Source organism: Tripterygium wilfordii, chromosome 15 (genome assembly GCF_013401445.1).
Source record: "Tripterygium wilfordii isolate XIE 37 chromosome 15, ASM1340144v1, whole genome shotgun sequence".
In the NCBI taxonomy this organism is placed as follows: Eukaryota; Viridiplantae; Streptophyta; class Magnoliopsida; order Celastrales; family Celastraceae; genus Tripterygium; species Tripterygium wilfordii.
In genome coordinates, this window is record NC_052246.1 from 4,537,685 (window position 1) to 4,555,317 (window position 17,633).

At 34.3% G+C, this 17,633-nt stretch overlaps 2 protein-coding genes across 2 annotated transcripts; one reads left to right on the forward strand and one right to left on the reverse strand.

Annotated features, from left to right (window-relative positions):
* The first annotated feature begins 1,245 nt into the window (after positions 1-1,245).
* Positions 1,246-3,026, forward strand: LOC120017155 (serine carboxypeptidase 3-like). Its single transcript, XM_038870269.1, has 6 exons — positions 1,246-1,479; positions 1,760-1,879; positions 1,966-2,109; positions 2,189-2,339; positions 2,483-2,571; positions 2,684-3,026. The coding sequence occupies exons 1-6, from the start codon at positions 1,312-1,314 to the stop codon at positions 2,984-2,986; spliced, it is 975 nt and encodes a 324-aa protein (XP_038726197.1). The 5' UTR covers positions 1,246-1,311; the 3' UTR covers positions 2,987-3,026.
* Positions 3,027-4,930: 1,904 nt separating this feature from the next.
* LOC119980090 (transcription factor CSA-like) lies at positions 4,931-7,013 on the reverse strand. The gene is made up of 3 exons (XM_038822747.1): positions 6,174-7,013; positions 5,578-6,066; positions 4,931-5,465 (listed from the first exon to the last, which is right to left on the reverse strand). Exons 1-3 carry the CDS (start codon positions 6,631-6,633, stop codon positions 5,212-5,214), a joined length of 1,203 nt encoding a protein of 400 aa, XP_038678675.1. The 5' UTR covers positions 6,634-7,013; the 3' UTR covers positions 4,931-5,211.
* Positions 7,014-17,633: the final 10,620 nt, after the last annotated feature.

Consider the following 17,633-nt stretch of genomic DNA (forward strand, 5'->3'; position numbering starts at 1 on the left):
CGGCCTCAATCAGGAGTCTCCAATAAAAACCCACCAAAGTCCCTCTTTTTTCCATCATTAAAAAGATAAAAGACAGTAAAGTTCTTGCTTTTAAGGAGTGATTTGTATTTATGCCCTTCTATGACCTTTCTTTTTTTTTTAAGATTATTCTGTAGGGGAATTGTTTTAATCATTCACATGTGTTCAGGGAGCTTTATGGATTAGAGGAGAACAAAAAAAGTAGTTGAAAGAAAAAGAAAAGGTAGTCCATGTCCTTTTGATGGTGGCTTTGGGTTTTTTGCTTTGGAGATTTATAAGTCAAGTCAAGCTGTTTAGACTTTAGTCCAATTTTGGAACTTTAAAATTTGTGCAGGAGCTGTAATAATTAGGTAATTCTTATTTTTGGGTTCTAGGGCCATTGCCTCCTGCAGTCTATAGATCAGCTGGCTTAGAATAAACACGGAGCAAGTGAGTCCAATCTTGGAAAAGACACGTAGACCAACGCAAAACTGAGATGGAATTAGGTTTGGAAAACATAGATTGCGTTTGATAGACAATTTTGACTATATGTAATGATAAACCATGTTTATATCCTTGAAATTTTGAATTTCTGTCGTTTATGTTCTTCAACTATAAGAATATCTTGTTTCTGTCCTCAATGCTTCAAAAACCAACTCATTTTTGTCCCGATCCACAATTCTGACATTCTAGATTCACCGGAAAAACTGATGTGCCATCTCTCTCCGACAACTGGTGAAGGTTGCAATGGCCATGGCATTGGCATCATCAACATATTGTCGTATTTTCCTCTGTGTTTCCTCTATGCATACATTTTGTCTTGGATACTCCACAAAGATTTCGGGGCGTTTGTCTTTCTAGGAGTTCCTACATGACCCTATAAAAATAAGAAGCTCCCTCCAACTAACTACAATGGCCTCTCAATCTAATCTCTTTCTTCGCATTTTTCTTTCTCATTTATTCATCGCTGCTTCATCGTTAGCGTATGCAAGACTCAGCACCAATCGCCAACTTGAATCATCAAAAACTGTCGTCTCCCCAAAACGACAAGTCAAAGATGAGACTTCAAGGCTATTTGAGAAAAAAATTGAGATTTCTGTTCTTGGTAATTCGGACGATTCTGCCAAAACGCTTTCTCACTATGTTGGGCACTACCAGCTTCCAAATACTAATGATGCAAGGTACGTAATTAAGTTGTTTTCATTTCAATATATATATGTATATATGGAAGGTAATTAAGTTGTTTTGCTTTTGAAATTTTGTTTTTATTTTCTGTATTTCAATTATATATGACTTTATTTGTCAATTTTTAGGATGTTCTATTTCTTTTTTGAATCATGGAGAAGCAAGAATGACCCGATTGTAATATGGTTGTCTGGAGGTCCAGGTGGCAGTAGTAGCATAGCACTATTTTATGAACACGGACCTTTTCATATCACAAATGACCTCAAGTTTCGAAAGAATGATTATAGTTGGGCTCAGGTACCTATTTTGTTATTTATTCTATCTTAAGGACTAGACTTAAAAAAAAGGGGGGAAATAATTATTTTGATGCCAAGTTCATATTAATTATACAAAAAATTTGTAGAGTAGAAAACTAAACTAGCATATATAATTGATAGACTGTAAATTCTATTATGTGTGTAGTTATTCTCTAACCCATATTTACTACAATAAAATGACAAATAAAAATCGATTTATTTGGTAATTTTCAGGACATGGACATGTGCTTTTAATTTAATTATATTATTATCCTATACAGGTATCAAATATTATATACGTTGATCAACCACTTGGAGCAGGATTCAGTTATGCAAAAGATTATAACGATATAAGACACAATCAAACTAGTGCAAGTGATGATTTGTACAACTTCTTGCAGGTATATTTATTTCTTCAAATGGTATACTATTGATTTTTAAATGAAATTAGTTTTTGATTTTATCTAATTGGTATTCGCAATGTTAGGAATTCTTCAAAGTGCATCCTCAATTTATTGAAAATAATTTCTTCATAATTGGACAATCTCATGCTGGAAACTCTGGCCCTGCTCTCGCTTCTCGAATCCAACAAGGGAAGAGGGAAAACGTGGGAATCGACATAAAGCTAAAGGTATCTCTCGACTCTCACAATCAAAAATAACTATTGATGTTTTTATTTATTTGATTTGCTTAACTATAATGTTTCACAGGGACTTGCTATTGGTAATGGACTTACAAATCCTCGAATTCAATTTCCAGCACAGCTAGATTATGCTTTACGCGAGGAATTGATTGAAAAATCTAATAAACCACATATAGAGAACATAGTTTCAAACTGTGAATCGTCTCTAAAAGCTTGCGGTTTGTATTATATTTAACTTTTAATTATGAAATATTTTCATTATTTGTTGAATTAGTTAAGAACAATTAACTCATAAAATGCAATTGATTATAGTATATATATATATATATATATTTTTACCCCTTTTTGGTTTCTTGTTTAGAAACGGGCGGAGAAGATGAATGCCGTGTTGCTTATTTTGATTGCCATAACATAAAACGAGAGATCCTTAAAATTGCTGGGAATAGAAATGTAAGAAATTATAAAACTCGTACTGTCATATTTGCATGTATATATGTATATATGTTCTTTTGAGACAGAACTTTCTAACTTTAATGTTTGTATGATATATATATATATATAGTCATATGATATTCGAAAGTGGTGTGTTGGTTCCGAATGTTATGACTTCTCAAACATTGAAAGATTTTTGAGTGAAAAATCAGTAAGAAATACTCTTGGTGTTGGAGAAGTAGAATTTGCTTTACTCAATACTACTGTATATTTAGCCATGATGGGTGACATTATGAAGAACCACGAAATAGGAATACCTGCTCTACTTGAAAACGATATTAGAGTCCTTATATATGCTGGAGATCGAGATCTCATATGCAACTGGATTGGTAAGCCTCTGTGCATGATTGAAATATTAACTACTAGTAATTAATATTATCTTCTTTTCTTTTTTCCTCTCTTTTTAAAATTTGTTCGTATCTTTTTGTTCTTTTTGTTTGAGTAGGGAACTCATTGTGGGTTAATGCAATGGAATGGCCAGGCAAGAAGGCTTTTGCAGGAACACTACCCGTCCCTTTTATGGTCGATGGGGTAGATGCTGGAGAGTTACAAAGTCATGGACATCTATCTTTTCTCAAAGTCAGATGGTCTCTCAATTTGTGTACATGAATTCATGGTTAATTGACAACTTACTAACTTTTTGATGTCGATTTCTATGTTAGGTGTATCGAGCCGGTCATATGGTTCCAATGGATCAACCAAAAGTTGCTCTCCATATGATAGACAGTTGGATGAAAGGGAAGCTTGCAATGCATCAAATTTGAATTTTTAAATGATGTATGAAGACAAAGTTGTAGGTTCAAATCTATTATTAAAGGTTTCACACATGACCTTTGGAAATAGGAAATAAATTAATTAAAATGCAATTTTAAAGATCCCAACAAGAAGTTGAATTTATATTGTCATTATTATTAATATGATGATAAGTTTGAAGCATATAAAATGCGGGATCTATCTAATATACTATTCATTTTGATGTAAGTGCGTATCAACACATTATGAAATTTATGCGTGAATGATGTTAGATGGATCCGCATTAGTACTGGTAAGTTAGATTCTATGGTTCTAGATATGAATGTAGCGACTAACGAAAGCTAACATTGGGCTTCTAACGTTTTCTTTTTTTGTCATTGGACTTCCTGGCCCATTCCATGATGTACGGCAGCTAACAAGAAATTCAAAGCCCGTTAAAATAAGCCCAACTCAATCTATATAATTTCCAGTTATTTGGGCCCCCATCACGTCAAACTAAATGTTCATATATGATGGAGGTTTTATGTTATTTTGATTCTTACTTCCTCTAATTTCAAACCCAGCATATAAAAGAGCTGTCGAGTTGTGAAGGGATTGGGATTGAGATTGGGATTGTTTCTTTATATGCATGGAGTGATGGAGGGGTAATCGAGTTGTTCAGCATGCAAGAGTGATCTCGTAGTTCTTACCGGGTGGAGACGACGGGGTCGGTCCATGAACTTTCCTTCTTTTTATCGCATTTCGCTCAAGGGATTGAAGGGATATAGGGCATCAAGCTGTTCTCAATAGCTAAGTACTTTATCCTCTTCCCCACAGATCCCAAATGAGTGAACCCTAGGAGGGTCAACAACTCCAACAACCGTCTATGTACGATCTATACTAGATCTTACCACCAACCATCCATCCTACCTCCTTCACGTTCTTAACAGCTAGCCCATCTTTGTCTCAAGAGTCTTTCCGTGGCACGTTTCGGTCATCTTCACCATTACTTAGAAAAAGTGAGTCACTGATTTAGGTACAAGATACTATCATTACTGCATAGACAATTAGACATACAACCCGTAATTACAACCATCCAATTGCAAGAGCGAAGCTTTACCGACTGAGCTATATTCCCGAGCCAATGTACGAAGGAGTCTGATACTTCTTCTATTCTTTTCCTTATCGCAACTGGGTCATCCTGCACTTGAAGAGATTGGGACCATCGTCACCATCCCGATACCATCGATAATTTACAGGCATGTATGCAGTTACCGTTTACAAAAACAAAAACAAAAATAAAAATGTTTTACAATCAAAGTAAATCATCACTGGATGACTAGCATGGCGTTGTGTCATTTTCCACGTTTTCGTGTCTCGTGCTTGCCTTGGTGCTGTTTTCATGGTTTCGTGCGCCATTGTATGGTTTGATGCCATTGTCATAGTTTTTTGTGGGCTATAGCGTGGCTGGTGTCATCTTCCACATTTTCGCGATCTGGTATTTAAAATTTTTAAAAATGTCTTTTGAAGAGAGGGAGTGAGGGAAAAAAAAAACTACTGCCATTACTTAAATGGAGGAGGATAATAATGTCAAAGCCTGCTCTTTTCCCATATGTCCAAAAACTTGATTAAAGTCGCACAAAAATTATTTTTACTCATAACCTCTCACTCTCGCATCTCCTATTTTTCTTTCAACTTTACTTCTGTTTTTTCCACTTACGGCACTGGCTGTACAATTAAGACTGTAGCATTGAAACCTAAGCTTTTCTGCAGGCTCAGCTTTTGATTTAACAGCACCAGGAGAGTAATTGCAACAAGTCCTTCAACCGACGTTTCTAATCTTAACCAAAAACTAACTAGCCAATCTTAAGGAGCTCCTACCCCAAGGAAATCAATGAACTGCACATTGTTCTTCTCAGTACTCTCTTGGTCTTCATTAGAGGGACTGATCCTGTTGGTGCCAACTGATTCAACTGCAGACACTTCTGATGAGCTTGAATCTGACTGACCAGATTGGTCCACACGCACCACCAATACACCAGCTTGATTATAAAATCCATGCCCAGTGCCATAAAACTTGTCAAAGTCGGGATTTTTTCCCACCGTCTTCTTCTTTTCTCCTGCAAATCCAGAATCTCATGGCATATAACTCATTAATAAGAAAAAAAAAATAAAATAAACCCATTAAGGAAAAAGAACTAAAGATGCAATCTTTATGTGATATAAACACACCCATTAGCACTAATTGGAGTTGCTGCCTGTGTTGCTGCGGTGCAGGACCGAATCGAGTGAAAATGTGTGTAGATGGTCTTGCGGAGGGAGAGAGGGAGAGATCAGTGCAGGTTGAGCCAGATTCATCAATGGTGCTAGTGATGGTTGATTGATCAGTACTAGAAGCATTGTTTTGGTAAGTTATGGAATCATCAAGTGCTTTAATAGGGAGGACTATAGGAGGAGGAGGAGGAGGAGAAGAAGAAGAGGGAGCAGGCTTTCTCCTTCTATAAATGCTAGACTGTTCTCTATGCTTTCTAGCCATTATAACATGCCAATGATTCTTCACTGCATTATCAGTCCTTCCAGGGAATAGCCTAGCAATCATTGCCCATTTGTTACCATAGAGTCTATGTGCTGCTAATAGTCTCTCCTCTTCTTCTTCACTGAAATTCCTCCTGTTGATTCTTGGATCTAACTGGTTAAACCACCTTAATCTACAACTCTTCCCTGCAAAAACCAGAACAAACAATAAAAACAACAAAAAATGAGGCATTTCAACAATGAAAATCATGGAAAAACATTACAATACTTTGATCAGGCATTTTAGCAAGCACCTGATCTTCCTTCAAGATGCTCCGCAATCAAGTTCCAGTTTTGAGGACCATATTGAGCAACAAGCTCCTTAAGCTTTGCATCTTCCGCTGGTCTCCAATGGCCTCTAGCACAAAGCTTGGTGTGTCCATTTCTGCCAGAGACAGAGCTCCTAATAGGCTGCTGCTGCTCTTCTTCGTCACCTAACTTCAAGGACAAGACTTTCTTCTTGTCTCCATCACCATCATCACCACCACTTCTCTTGTCTCCCGTGTTTAGAAAACTCCACGGTTTCTTGTTCCGGTCCCCCAAAATCTGAAGCTCCATTTCAGAATTCCCAATCTCCATCTCTTTATGATGATTACCCATTAAACCCCCAAATGAATTAGAGAGAGAAAGTTGAGGAGGAGGAGGAGTAAAAAGGCTCATCTCTTGATATCCATAGAAACCACTGCAATCACTCTGTAGAAGTCGTGGAGTCATTTTGAAAAGAAACCCCAAAATACCCAGAAAAGAAAACAACACAAAATTATCAAAAAAACAGAATAAAACTTCAAGTCCTTCTACCCAATGCCATAGACGTGCTTGTTTGGCTAGAGATGAGGATTTTAGGGGGGGATTTCTAAGTGTGACAGAGAAGAATCAAATAACAAGACTAACAAAACAGAGAAGAGAAGAACCCACACGAGTCTCTCTCCCTCTCTCGCTCCCTCTTACTCTAATTGAGAGCTTGAAGAGGAAATGGGGTCAGGATATATACATATTTTGAAACTGATCTCGGTCTATAAAAAAAATTAAGAACGAAGTGGGGGTTTTTTTTTTTTTTTTTTAAGTCTGTGCTGTGTTGGATTTCATGCATCTCAAGAACCGCTCGTGTGGGTGAGTGGGTTTGTGTGGGTGTGTGTCTTTTCAAAACATCATATGTATGCTTTGTTTGAAGTCTTGGAATTGCTGTTCGTGTTGGGTTTTAAAGAAAAACCAGACTCTGTTTGTCTGTTTGCGATTGCTTTTTGGCCCTTTAGTGTCAGGAAAAAAAATATTATGATAAGGATCGTAATAGTTATTATCTCAGTTATCCGGATATTGACTTGTACATATATAATTCATATATATCTTGCGAAGTCGACGAATTTACTTAGATGTGTGCATTTAACTAAGCAATTGAAAAATTAATTGGATTTTATCATTTTTTCTGTTTAACTCAACAATTGAAATAACTATGATCTAAATTGTTGGAATTTTATCATTTTTTTGAAAAAAAAAATATGGAAATTAAAAGTCGTTAGCATCATCCCCACCACCTGTCCTGTACCATTTGTTACTTACTACTGCCCCCATTAATGGGGCTTCAAAATTATTATTATGATTATTATTGATTCTCATTGCATATGTACAATCTCTTTTGCAATAAATTTTATTCCGTTTTGTTAATTAGTGTGTATGCATGTTTCATGTGGGTTTAGTTAACATAAAATTAATCCAAATCCTAGTCAACAATGCATCATACTTGTCTAATTGAGTAATTATATTTGATTCCTAGTTAATTTAACATAAATTTAATTATATATTGGTTTTCTACCCTATGATTTAACCAATCTCTTCCTTTTATTTGGCTAATTTGGTAGGGTTAGGATTATTTGAAAGCAAAAACAAAAACGTAGTAAGAACAAGTTTGTTCTAATTATGAATTAATGGCCTATTGTGACATAAAAAAAAATCACTTTTTCCCCCTTTTCCTTTACTATATTACAAGTAAAACCTTTTTTCCCTTGAAATTAAATCATGACTAGTGGGGCACCTAGAAGTCATAATTTCGGTTGATCTCTAAAAAAAGTGTTTTTTTAAGTTGCATGCCCAGGAAAAAGGCAAGAGCATGAACAACAAACATTAAAAATGTTAGGATCTCAATTATCCCAATGATTCATGTTATTCGTTGATTGATTTAAGTATAAGGCTCGACAAAACCTTGTAATTGAATCAGATAGTAACATGTCAGTCACTAAAATTATTGAGATTCTATTTACTGTGATCCCTATCATTTATGCAACAAACGTGTGGAACAAATAAAGTGAAGTATATACAAAATATCCATTTCAACCCAATTTTGGTTGATTAAAAATGAGAAATATATATAATATTAGTTTAAAGATAATACATGATCATGCATGTCTTGGCCTACCAGTGAATGTAGGGTACTTGACTACTACTTCACAATATCCATATTTGAATAAACAGAATATTTCCTGTCTTTTTTTTGTGCAAATGGGTCACTCACAGTCTCATACTCCAGTCCCCTTTCTTTTGCATGGCTTTAATTTGTTTGATTTGTAGGTTACTTTGTATTTATTTTTTTTGATGCTTTATTGCAAAATATAAATAAAAAAAAATTTATTGTAATCTTTCTCATGAATCTTTTTGACTGTTTGTAATGATTGACCAACTTTTGTTGCCCTTTTAATTTGAATGCCCTATTCTCTTTCTTTTTTTAAATTGAATTTTGACCCCTTGTAATGATAGGTTTATCCGAATAAAAGGAGAAGAAAATTAAAATTCTTAGAAAATTTTGCAGAGAAGACCCACATAATTAAATTAATGAACGAACATCTTCTTCTTTTTTTATTCTCTTGGTACAAAAAGTTATATAATGTTAGTTGAGCGAGGTTTGTTGTTAGGAATCCTATTATTGGGTTGAGAGACTCACGTTCAACTTGTCACTTTGAAATTTTGACAATTTATGGCTTGTCGAGGCTATTTATTGTCAAAGTTTTACACTATTACTCACTGAAAAAAACCCACTAAATATATTAATTTGCGATGTTAATTGGTCATAATGATTATGAATTAAGTGATAGTTGAGCAATTTTCGGTATCAAATTGATCAAAATTAGATCGAAGTGATCCAATTATTGAAATTCAAAACATTTAGCAACCCAATTTGAAACATTTTTCTTTCGTTGGTGGCGGCATAATTGGAAAAACTTAACCCCTAAAAAATGTATGTAATTATCTATGTAATTGGAGGAATTGTGAGGGCATATGTGAGCAGGAGGAGGAGGTGATGATTATGGATTTGGGGTGGTAGTTGGGTGTTGCTTGTTTGACTGATGAAGAGATTATATGTATATAAATTGCAGGAGTTGAAGGAGACAGCAATGTATAACATTTATTGCTTATTGTTGTTACTTGTTTGAGTTTCTGTTTTGGCTTTCATCATCTTTTCAGTGTCACACGCATATCTCATTTTGTTCCTTATTTTACCCACCCCACCATCACTTCCCTGTCTTCCCACACTAGACCTCCCATGAAAACTACTCGAGGGAGGCTCTATTAGGGCTCAACTTGGACTTAATTTTATTATAATAAAGGAGTTGAGCAAGAAATTAACTTAATTTGAGCTCCTATGATATCTAAAAAAAAAAAAACATTTTAGTAGTCATAAAATGTTTGAGCTTAGATGGGTTGAATTGGGGTTTGGAAAAGTTTGACTTATTCTTATTAACCCGCGTCATTTGGCTTAACCAAGTGATGTGGGACATATACTTCGTAAGAAAAATCATTGACAAGGATAATAAGATTTCTATAAAAGAAGGTCAAAATCATACTTAAAGAAAACGCATTCCATCATCATTACATTATTCGTTCATACTGTTCCAACTCTAGAAAGATGAAGAGAGAGGAGAACCAAATAGAGGATATCGTTTTCATTGCCCCGAGTCTCACTAATAGAACAAAAGTACCCAATGGACCCCACCAAAACTGACGTGGTGGAGAAGTATGAATCGATTGACCAGTTCACGATTAAATTAACATAACTTAGAATGCACCAAAAAAATTGAGAGAAATCTCAAATATATTATTAATTATTAATTCATCAATTGTCTCATCTTTGACCAAGATGGTTGCATCCTTGTAAATACTAACAACAAAGAAACGTCTTAATAAAATTAAAAATACTTATTTCACTGAATTCCTATTAACTACTAAAATTCATAATAATTATATTAGAAATAGACTTCTGAATTCTATTAAGGAAACTAAATAATCAAATTAACCCTTAGGAAAGTAGGAAACTATTAAATCCTGTCTTACTTAAAAAAACACACATGCACACCGCACACGCACGAATGCACGATCGACCAGGCACACACGTGCACACCCCTAACAAGAGAGAGAGAATTGTACGTTACAGTACGTTACGTATGGTATCACAAGCGTGGCCGGAGAACGGTTTCAGGTTTTCTGTTTCAACAACTCCCTCCCTCTCTCTCTCTCTCTCTGCGCGTCTGGGAAGTCGGTGCTTCCTTTTACGTTACGAGAAACAGAGGGGGAAGGTGCTTTGTCGTTATTCGGGGGCTGTACGTGCGTATTCGTTGTGGGCTTGGGCTGAGCGTGGGCTTCTCTTCACTTTTTGGAAGACCGTTTTCGTGATTTGGAGGCTTCTGCTGCTGACGACATGAAAGTGGGAGAACCCAAAAGTTCTCCGTTACACGTGCGGTTGAATCTTAACCGTGTACGTTCAACTCTGTCTGGACGTTAACGGATTCAAAAAGGAGGGAAAGTACCATAACGAAACGCACGAGGACCTTTGAAAGTTGAGCCCGTCTTCAAAAGAATGCCAAAATTACCATATGACCCTCATAATGTAGAGTATAAATCAAGTGTTTCTTGTTATTATTTTTTTAAACATAGAACAAAAAATTACGGGAATCCACAGTGACCCAGTAAAATAGTAAATCCATAAATCACGGCGTTCCAAATAAACACATGAAAATTACAAATATTATAAAGACAAATATTATTTTGCGCGTTAAGTCAGGAGCTAATTCCTAATCAGGCATGCGAACTTCTCTATCAGCTTAATATTAATCATGTCACTTTAAGAATAGGTGTGTTTAATTAAGTTAGTGATTATTATAACATTCCAAGCAATAGAGGATTTTTGCCGACAAGATTACAAAGAAAGATTAGATAGATCGGTTAGTTATTTTTTTTTAACTACATAAAAGGACATGAAAAGCAGCCTTCGTTGAAATATGGGCATGAAAGGATGTAACTAATTTTACAACTTTTTATTTTTGGCCACTATAATCATCTTGTCTTGAAGGAATACTTCTTGGTACAAACTCAGCTAGCTACCTAATATTATATGTATATATACATACATACATACATGGGCTAAATCATTGTTTATATCCTTGATGTTTCCTCAAATTCTTGATTATGTCCTTCAAGTCTAAAATTTATCGATTATATCATTGATATTTCCAAAATTTTCCAATTCTGTCCAGGTTTCTAATTTTCCAGCATTTACTTGCCAGAGCTTGCACACGTGGCATCGGAGAGACAGTTTGCAAATGACACATAATTTATATTTTAAAATTAAAAGCCACATCATAAATACTCATTTCTTAAAATTCTAAAATAATATCAAATTAGGGCAAATCTCTTATTTCTCTCCCTGGTTTATGTGAACGAGAGAATCGTATCCATCTTCTATCTCTAAATGGCGCTCCACCTTGTCTTATTCTTCCATAAAATCCTTTAACCCACTTTGATCTTTTTTCCAGTCTGCTCAAGGGTTCCCCCTCTCTTGGATTCTGGACCAATTTCTAATGTATCCATTTCACTTAGTTGCTGAACTTTTGCTTCTTCAGCAGTGATGGAATCACTTTCTTCATTTCAAACAAGGAGTTTCAGTCTTTCTTCAATTGTTGGTGGCGTGGTCTCCTTTTCTGGATTGAGGATCTAGTTGTTGTTACGCTCTGGCCTTAATCTATTGTTTTTTCTTGGTAATTTCTTCACAAGACGTCCTCAGGTTTGTATTGTTGTGAGGTCCTGGACTTCATAGTTTGTTCTTCGGTTTTGACCCTCCACCCAATTTGTGGATCTGTCCATTATGATGTTTGGTGGTAGTGGTGGGATGGGGGAGAAAGACGAGTGATTGTGGTTGAACGATAAAATGTGACAGCATTTCTACAATAGTGTTCTTTGATTGATTTTTTAAAATTTTAATTATAAAATCTTTTTTCTTTTGTGAGCTGTCTTTATTTTACAATAAAATGTGACGTGTAATGCACATTTGCCAGAAAGTTTGAAATTTGGACAGAATTGGAAAATTTTGAAAACATCAATGATAAAATTGATAAGGTTGAAAGTTGGAGGACATAATCGAGAATTTAAGTAAACATTAAAGATATAAACAATCATTTAGCCTACATACATGTATACAACAACAACAATATGTCTATCACAAGAGTTCTTCAGAGTTGGGTATCAATAGAAAAAAAATAATAAGGTGAATACATTTTTTACCATAAAAATTGTAAACAATAATAGCTTAAATGCTTAATTAGGAGGGAAATGAAATCTGTCTTTAATTGGTTAATATATATGATTAGTTGTGGAAAAAGGCAAAAGCAACACGTCATGTGTTAGGGAAAAGGTTGAAAAAGAAAAATAGATGGAGAAAGTGACTTATTATTGATTTATGCCTTGAACCCTAGCTAGGAGTCTTTTGACAAATCAACTAGGCCAAAAAGCCCTTCTATATGGGGAATTTTTAGTGTTGTTGATTAATTAGTAGGTCACTATCCTTGGTTAGTCCACCAATATATTCTTTTGTCTCTCTTGATTGCTATTGCTGACTCATATTTTGTTCATATATATATATATATATATGCTTGCATGATTTTTTTTTGAAACCCAAAAAAATATTAAGTAAATAAATAAAAAAATGATTCTTTTACAACTAATTAATTTAACCAAACCCACTACGATCTTTTAGTTATGAAGTCTCCATCATTTGAAGGGCGTTAATTATTGCTCTCTATCGTCAGCATCTATAAATTATACATGCATGTATATATCCGTGGACATATTTTAGGTATGCTAAATTGTAAGGGTCATTTTTTCTTATGAAATCACCGACCAAAAAGGCTTAATAATATATGTGTTTTGTGTGACATAAAGAACTTATAAAAATTCTGTAAATCTGTAAAAAAATCAATTGTAAAATTTAGGAGAAAACCAAGAGTAAGTTTTGATAAAAATAAAATGATGACAAAAGGTTAGTTATGAATTTTGTTGTAGTATATATAGAAAATTAATCTTCTTGTATAATATATGCCAAATGTTCTAATTCAGTTTTGCTTAGCAAAAAAACATATTAAAAAAAAGAGGGATAAGTTATGTATGGTTGTTAAACTTAGTTATAGATCATGTAAATAGTATCTTAGGATTTCTCACTACTAATTTTGGTCGTTAATCGCGGATAAAACCATAGTCACACAGTTGTTGTTACTATATAATTTCAGATAATTAGACCGTTGTAGATCATTTGAATTTTGTACCAAAAAACAAAACATAGGCATAGTAAGTTAAATATGGTAAGTACTCATCGAGGGATCTCGGTTTTGAAAAATGTTATATCTTTTTAAATCAATTACGCAGACTTCAAGAAATGATTAATATTTAATTTTAAAATTTTTAGTTTGTCTATTCTATATTGGTAAATAATTATTATATTTAAGATACCATTTTTCTAGGGTATACGGGTGGCAAAAAATAGATTTCAGGTAGGACAACATTATGTGTTTACGAAATATTTACATGTCTGGAACCTAACCCGAATTGAATTTTGGACGTACCTAATTCACTAAACCCATATTGGTTTAAATCCTTACACTAAACTAATTCGGGTTAGGGTCAAATAAACCGGTGTGTTTAGATCCGAACCCGATTTTAAACCAAACAAAATATTTTTGTTTGGATCCACATTTTGAATATACTCCTACAACTTATGTTCAAACTTAATTTAATTCGAGTTGGACAAATTCGGTCATTCGGACTAGACAGAGTTTTACCACCCTTGCTAGGGCAAAGCTAACGACCAAGATGTAATAGATATTGGTTTCTCTAATCTTGTTCTTCTCATCAAAACCCCCTGATTGCATTTCCAAGAATCCCAAAAAACCTACTCTTTAATCTTACAGTAATGAACTTAGAATCAAAGAACAACTTGGACACAACACCCATCGAAAGACGATGACGAGAAAAAGGTACATTTCCGATGAACCAAACAAGTTACTCTTCGAACGAGGTTGTCGTTGTAGATGTCTATATTAGTTTAACTAAGTACGATTCCATAGCATGATTAAAAAAAGAACAAACAACTTAAATTGTGGTTTTCATAACTAATGTTTTTGTCGTATACTCTAAACCCTATTTTGTATTTTATGATCAATCTCAATTATGTCGGCAAAATTATTCTGTCCATGAATTATATATAATAAGGTTTTAATTTTTTATTATAATTTTTGCATAGTTTAGACAAAAGGTGCACTCATTATCATGGTAGTTACTTCAAAATCAGGAATCAAATTGTGATTCGATGTCCCCCCTCGGTAGATAGATTAAAATTGACATGTATAGCTACAATTTAATATTCATGTATTTATATATATGTATATGTATATACATATGTTGTCATTGATAAGTGGACCCAGTTATATATTTTTCCATATATAAAGATACAAAACCTAATTCTATGTGGGGTGCACAATCAAATATTAAAAGCTTTGTGGGGTAAGGTGTTCTTTTATATATTTTGTTGACATGATTAACAACAAGTCGTCACATTCATGCACCTCTCTTCCTGGTTTCTTCGTGCATTATTCAATGGTAAGATATAACATTTGGTGCTCCAATTATAGTCACTGTTTTCTTTAATTTTTTTTTTCTCTTAACTTTGTCATTTAACTATTGAAAGGTATCTATTTCGTCATTCAAGTGAGAGAGTGACTGAAAAAATTCAACATGACATTAGTTGGTAAATTTTGACAAACTTGAATAATATTATTTCTAAGCTATTAATATCCAGCACACTTTTAGTGCTTAAATTAGGGTTGTTACGCTAATGATAAATTATCCATTGGTATACCATTATCGACACATTGGTTATCGAAAATGATAGAATACTGGTATACCGTTACCAATACATCGATATGGTAAATTTACCGTTGAATTCGGTATCGGTAACGTAAACAAGGTTCAAAATCGATAAATTTTACGATTACTGACATATATATTAATATTCTGTTAGATTTAAATTTATTTAATTTTTTAATGATAAAAGATACAAATTGCCACTATAAATAAATAAAAATGTTAAATCTTGCATTAGCTCAAGAAGTTCTAATTGAATCAATCTGCATCTTTTCACAAATAGTAGAATCTGCTTGCATCTTCTGCGTAAACGGAAGAGATCGAAGTTAGTTATTATGTTCTCATCAAAGAATGCAGAGAAAATGATTAGAATTAGAGTGTGAAATACCCAAGAGTGGAAACCATAGCAAAAGTGATTGCCATAACTGAATTTTTGAGCTACTGTTTATTTCTCTGAACTTTATTTATTTATATGTGAACTGATTTTTTTTTCTTTTTTTGAGACATATTATTCTTTTTTTTTAAATAGGTTTTAAGAGTTGATAAATTCACCAATTATCGACTTACCATTACCGATCCATCGGCATACTGACCATCAATATACCGATTCTTCCGATAAAGGTAAAGGTATCATTTTTTGAGTTACCAAAGGTATCAGTGTTAAGGGTTTGGTAACGGTAACCGTACCAATAAAAACCCTAGCTTAAACCATACATCAAAATAGTATGGGGATTTTGAAGAGTTAGGTATTTTGGGGATTTTGTTAGATGACGTGTGTAAAATTTAAGTCAAGTGAGATGACAGGTGTAAAAATTACGTCAACTGGGATCATTTGAGAGACGAACGTGATACCTTTGAATAGTTGAGGGACGATTTTAAGAGAAAAAAAAGTTGAAGGACAAAAATGAAATCAAGGGTATAGTTAAGGGATCAAATGTATTTTTTTTGCCATTATTCAATCAATCACTTCATGGGCGCAAAGTATAAGGCCATGCCCTTTAATGGGCTCCATTGTATCTTTAGATGGGCTTGACAATGCCGTAATTAATTATTTAAAATTTTCAAAACATGAATAAAGTAGTAATTAAAGAAAGTGTGAGAAGGCAAGTGAGCCATTTATTGAACGACAATTACCTTGCATGTAAGGGATCATCCATCTATTAAGTGGTGGGTTCGAATCCTACCCCGCCTGAATCCCTCTTTCAAAAAAAAAAGTGTGAGAAAAGCCAAAAGGAGGGTGAATTAAGTTTTGGAGAAACTGTTGAAAGATTAGTTGGGCTTGTTTGTTTGTAGCAAAAAGGAGCAGAAAGTGCAGCCTCCTTTGTTGAAAATAGAAAGGGGATTTAGGTTCACGGAATCACCCATTTACTGCTTTTTTTTTTCACTAATATATAAGATGGACATGACATCTTTCTTAATCACTAAACAAATTAGCACGTGATTAATTGATTAGTAGTGATAATGGATGAATGAAATAATTTACCATCTCATCCCACTATCATGTGTTTTTTTTTTTTTTTTGAGTACCAATACAAATACAATATAGGAGCAAACTATCAGGTCCACGTAAGGGCAGATTAAGCCCACACACTTGAACCCATGACCTGAAGTCAGAGACATACAAAGTCATTGCCACTCAACCAATGACTCATTTGCCACTATCATGTGTTTATTATATATATATATCCGTAAGTCATCATTCATGTTAAATTTTATTTCTAATTGGAAGGTTTCATTCTTTACCGGGAGGTTTCGTCGGTCGGGTCAGCCCGCAAATCTCAAATTCCATGATCCGATATGTTTAGGGTCCAAGGGTTGGGCTAGTTGGCCAAGCGAACCCTATGGAAATTCTTTTAATGAAATATTAAAAATTTTGTGTTAGCAAGCGTCGGCACATGAATCTCAAATCCCATGATCCGACACGCTTAGGGCCAATGTACTAACTATTTACACCACAACAACTTTTCTGATTTCTATTACTCTATCTAATTATAAATAACTTCAAATTTTGTCAAATTAGGGCCTAAGCTGGGGGCAGGCCCGTGAAAAACCTAGGCCCAGACCTAGCATACACGTCTCTCTTTCTAGTTTCTTCATGCATTATTCAATCGAATCACAACATGAGTTAAAAGTATAAGGCCTAGCCCAATATGGCCACCCTGACCCTTGTCGGAGCTGCCTGTATTCCTGGTTTGAAACATGGAAGATTTAGGTCAATAAGTTTCGGTCATTTTTCTTGGATTTGGACACTAATCACATTAGGTAAGCGGGAGTTATTTGAGGTACGCATTTAACCTGAATTAACTATTCTCAATCCTTGACTACTATTTTAAACTTGTGACTGAGAAGTATTGATGTTGCACCCACAACCACAAGGCTTGGTGAGAAGAAGTCACTGCTAAACAACTGAAAGAAGCACAAGAAATAAAAAAACAAAGTAGTGATAGTTTAGAGAGCGATTGATCTTCCGATGACAACTCTCAGTGGCATTTTATCGAACAGTTTCTGGACAATCTGAATTGACCTTCCTATGATCAGTT

Excerpts from the sequence above, each read along its gene's own strand:
- LOC120017155 (XM_038870269.1), top strand. The coding sequence starts at position 1,312 with ATGTTCTATTTCTTTTTTGAATCATGGAGAAGCAAGAATGACCCGATT. Across the intron at positions 1,480-1,759 it reads ATGATTATAGTTGGGCTCAG|GTATCAAATATTATATACGT; the intron begins GTACCTATTTTG and ends TATCCTATACAG. Across the intron at positions 2,572-2,683 it reads AAATTGCTGGGAATAGAAAT|TCATATGATATTCGAAAGTG; the intron begins GTAAGAAATTAT and ends ATATATATATAG.
- LOC119980090 (XM_038822747.1), bottom strand. The coding sequence starts at position 6,633 with ATGACTCCACGACTTCTACAGAGTGATTGCAGTGGTTTCTATGGATAT. Across the intron at positions 6,067-6,173 it reads GCATCTTGAAGGAAGATCAG|GGAAGAGTTGTAGATTAAGG; the intron begins GTGCTTGCTAAA and ends TGGTTTTTGCAG. Across the intron at positions 5,466-5,577 it reads ACTCCAATTAGTGCTAATGG|GAGAAAAGAAGAAGACGGTG; the intron begins GTGTGTTTATAT and ends CTGGATTTGCAG.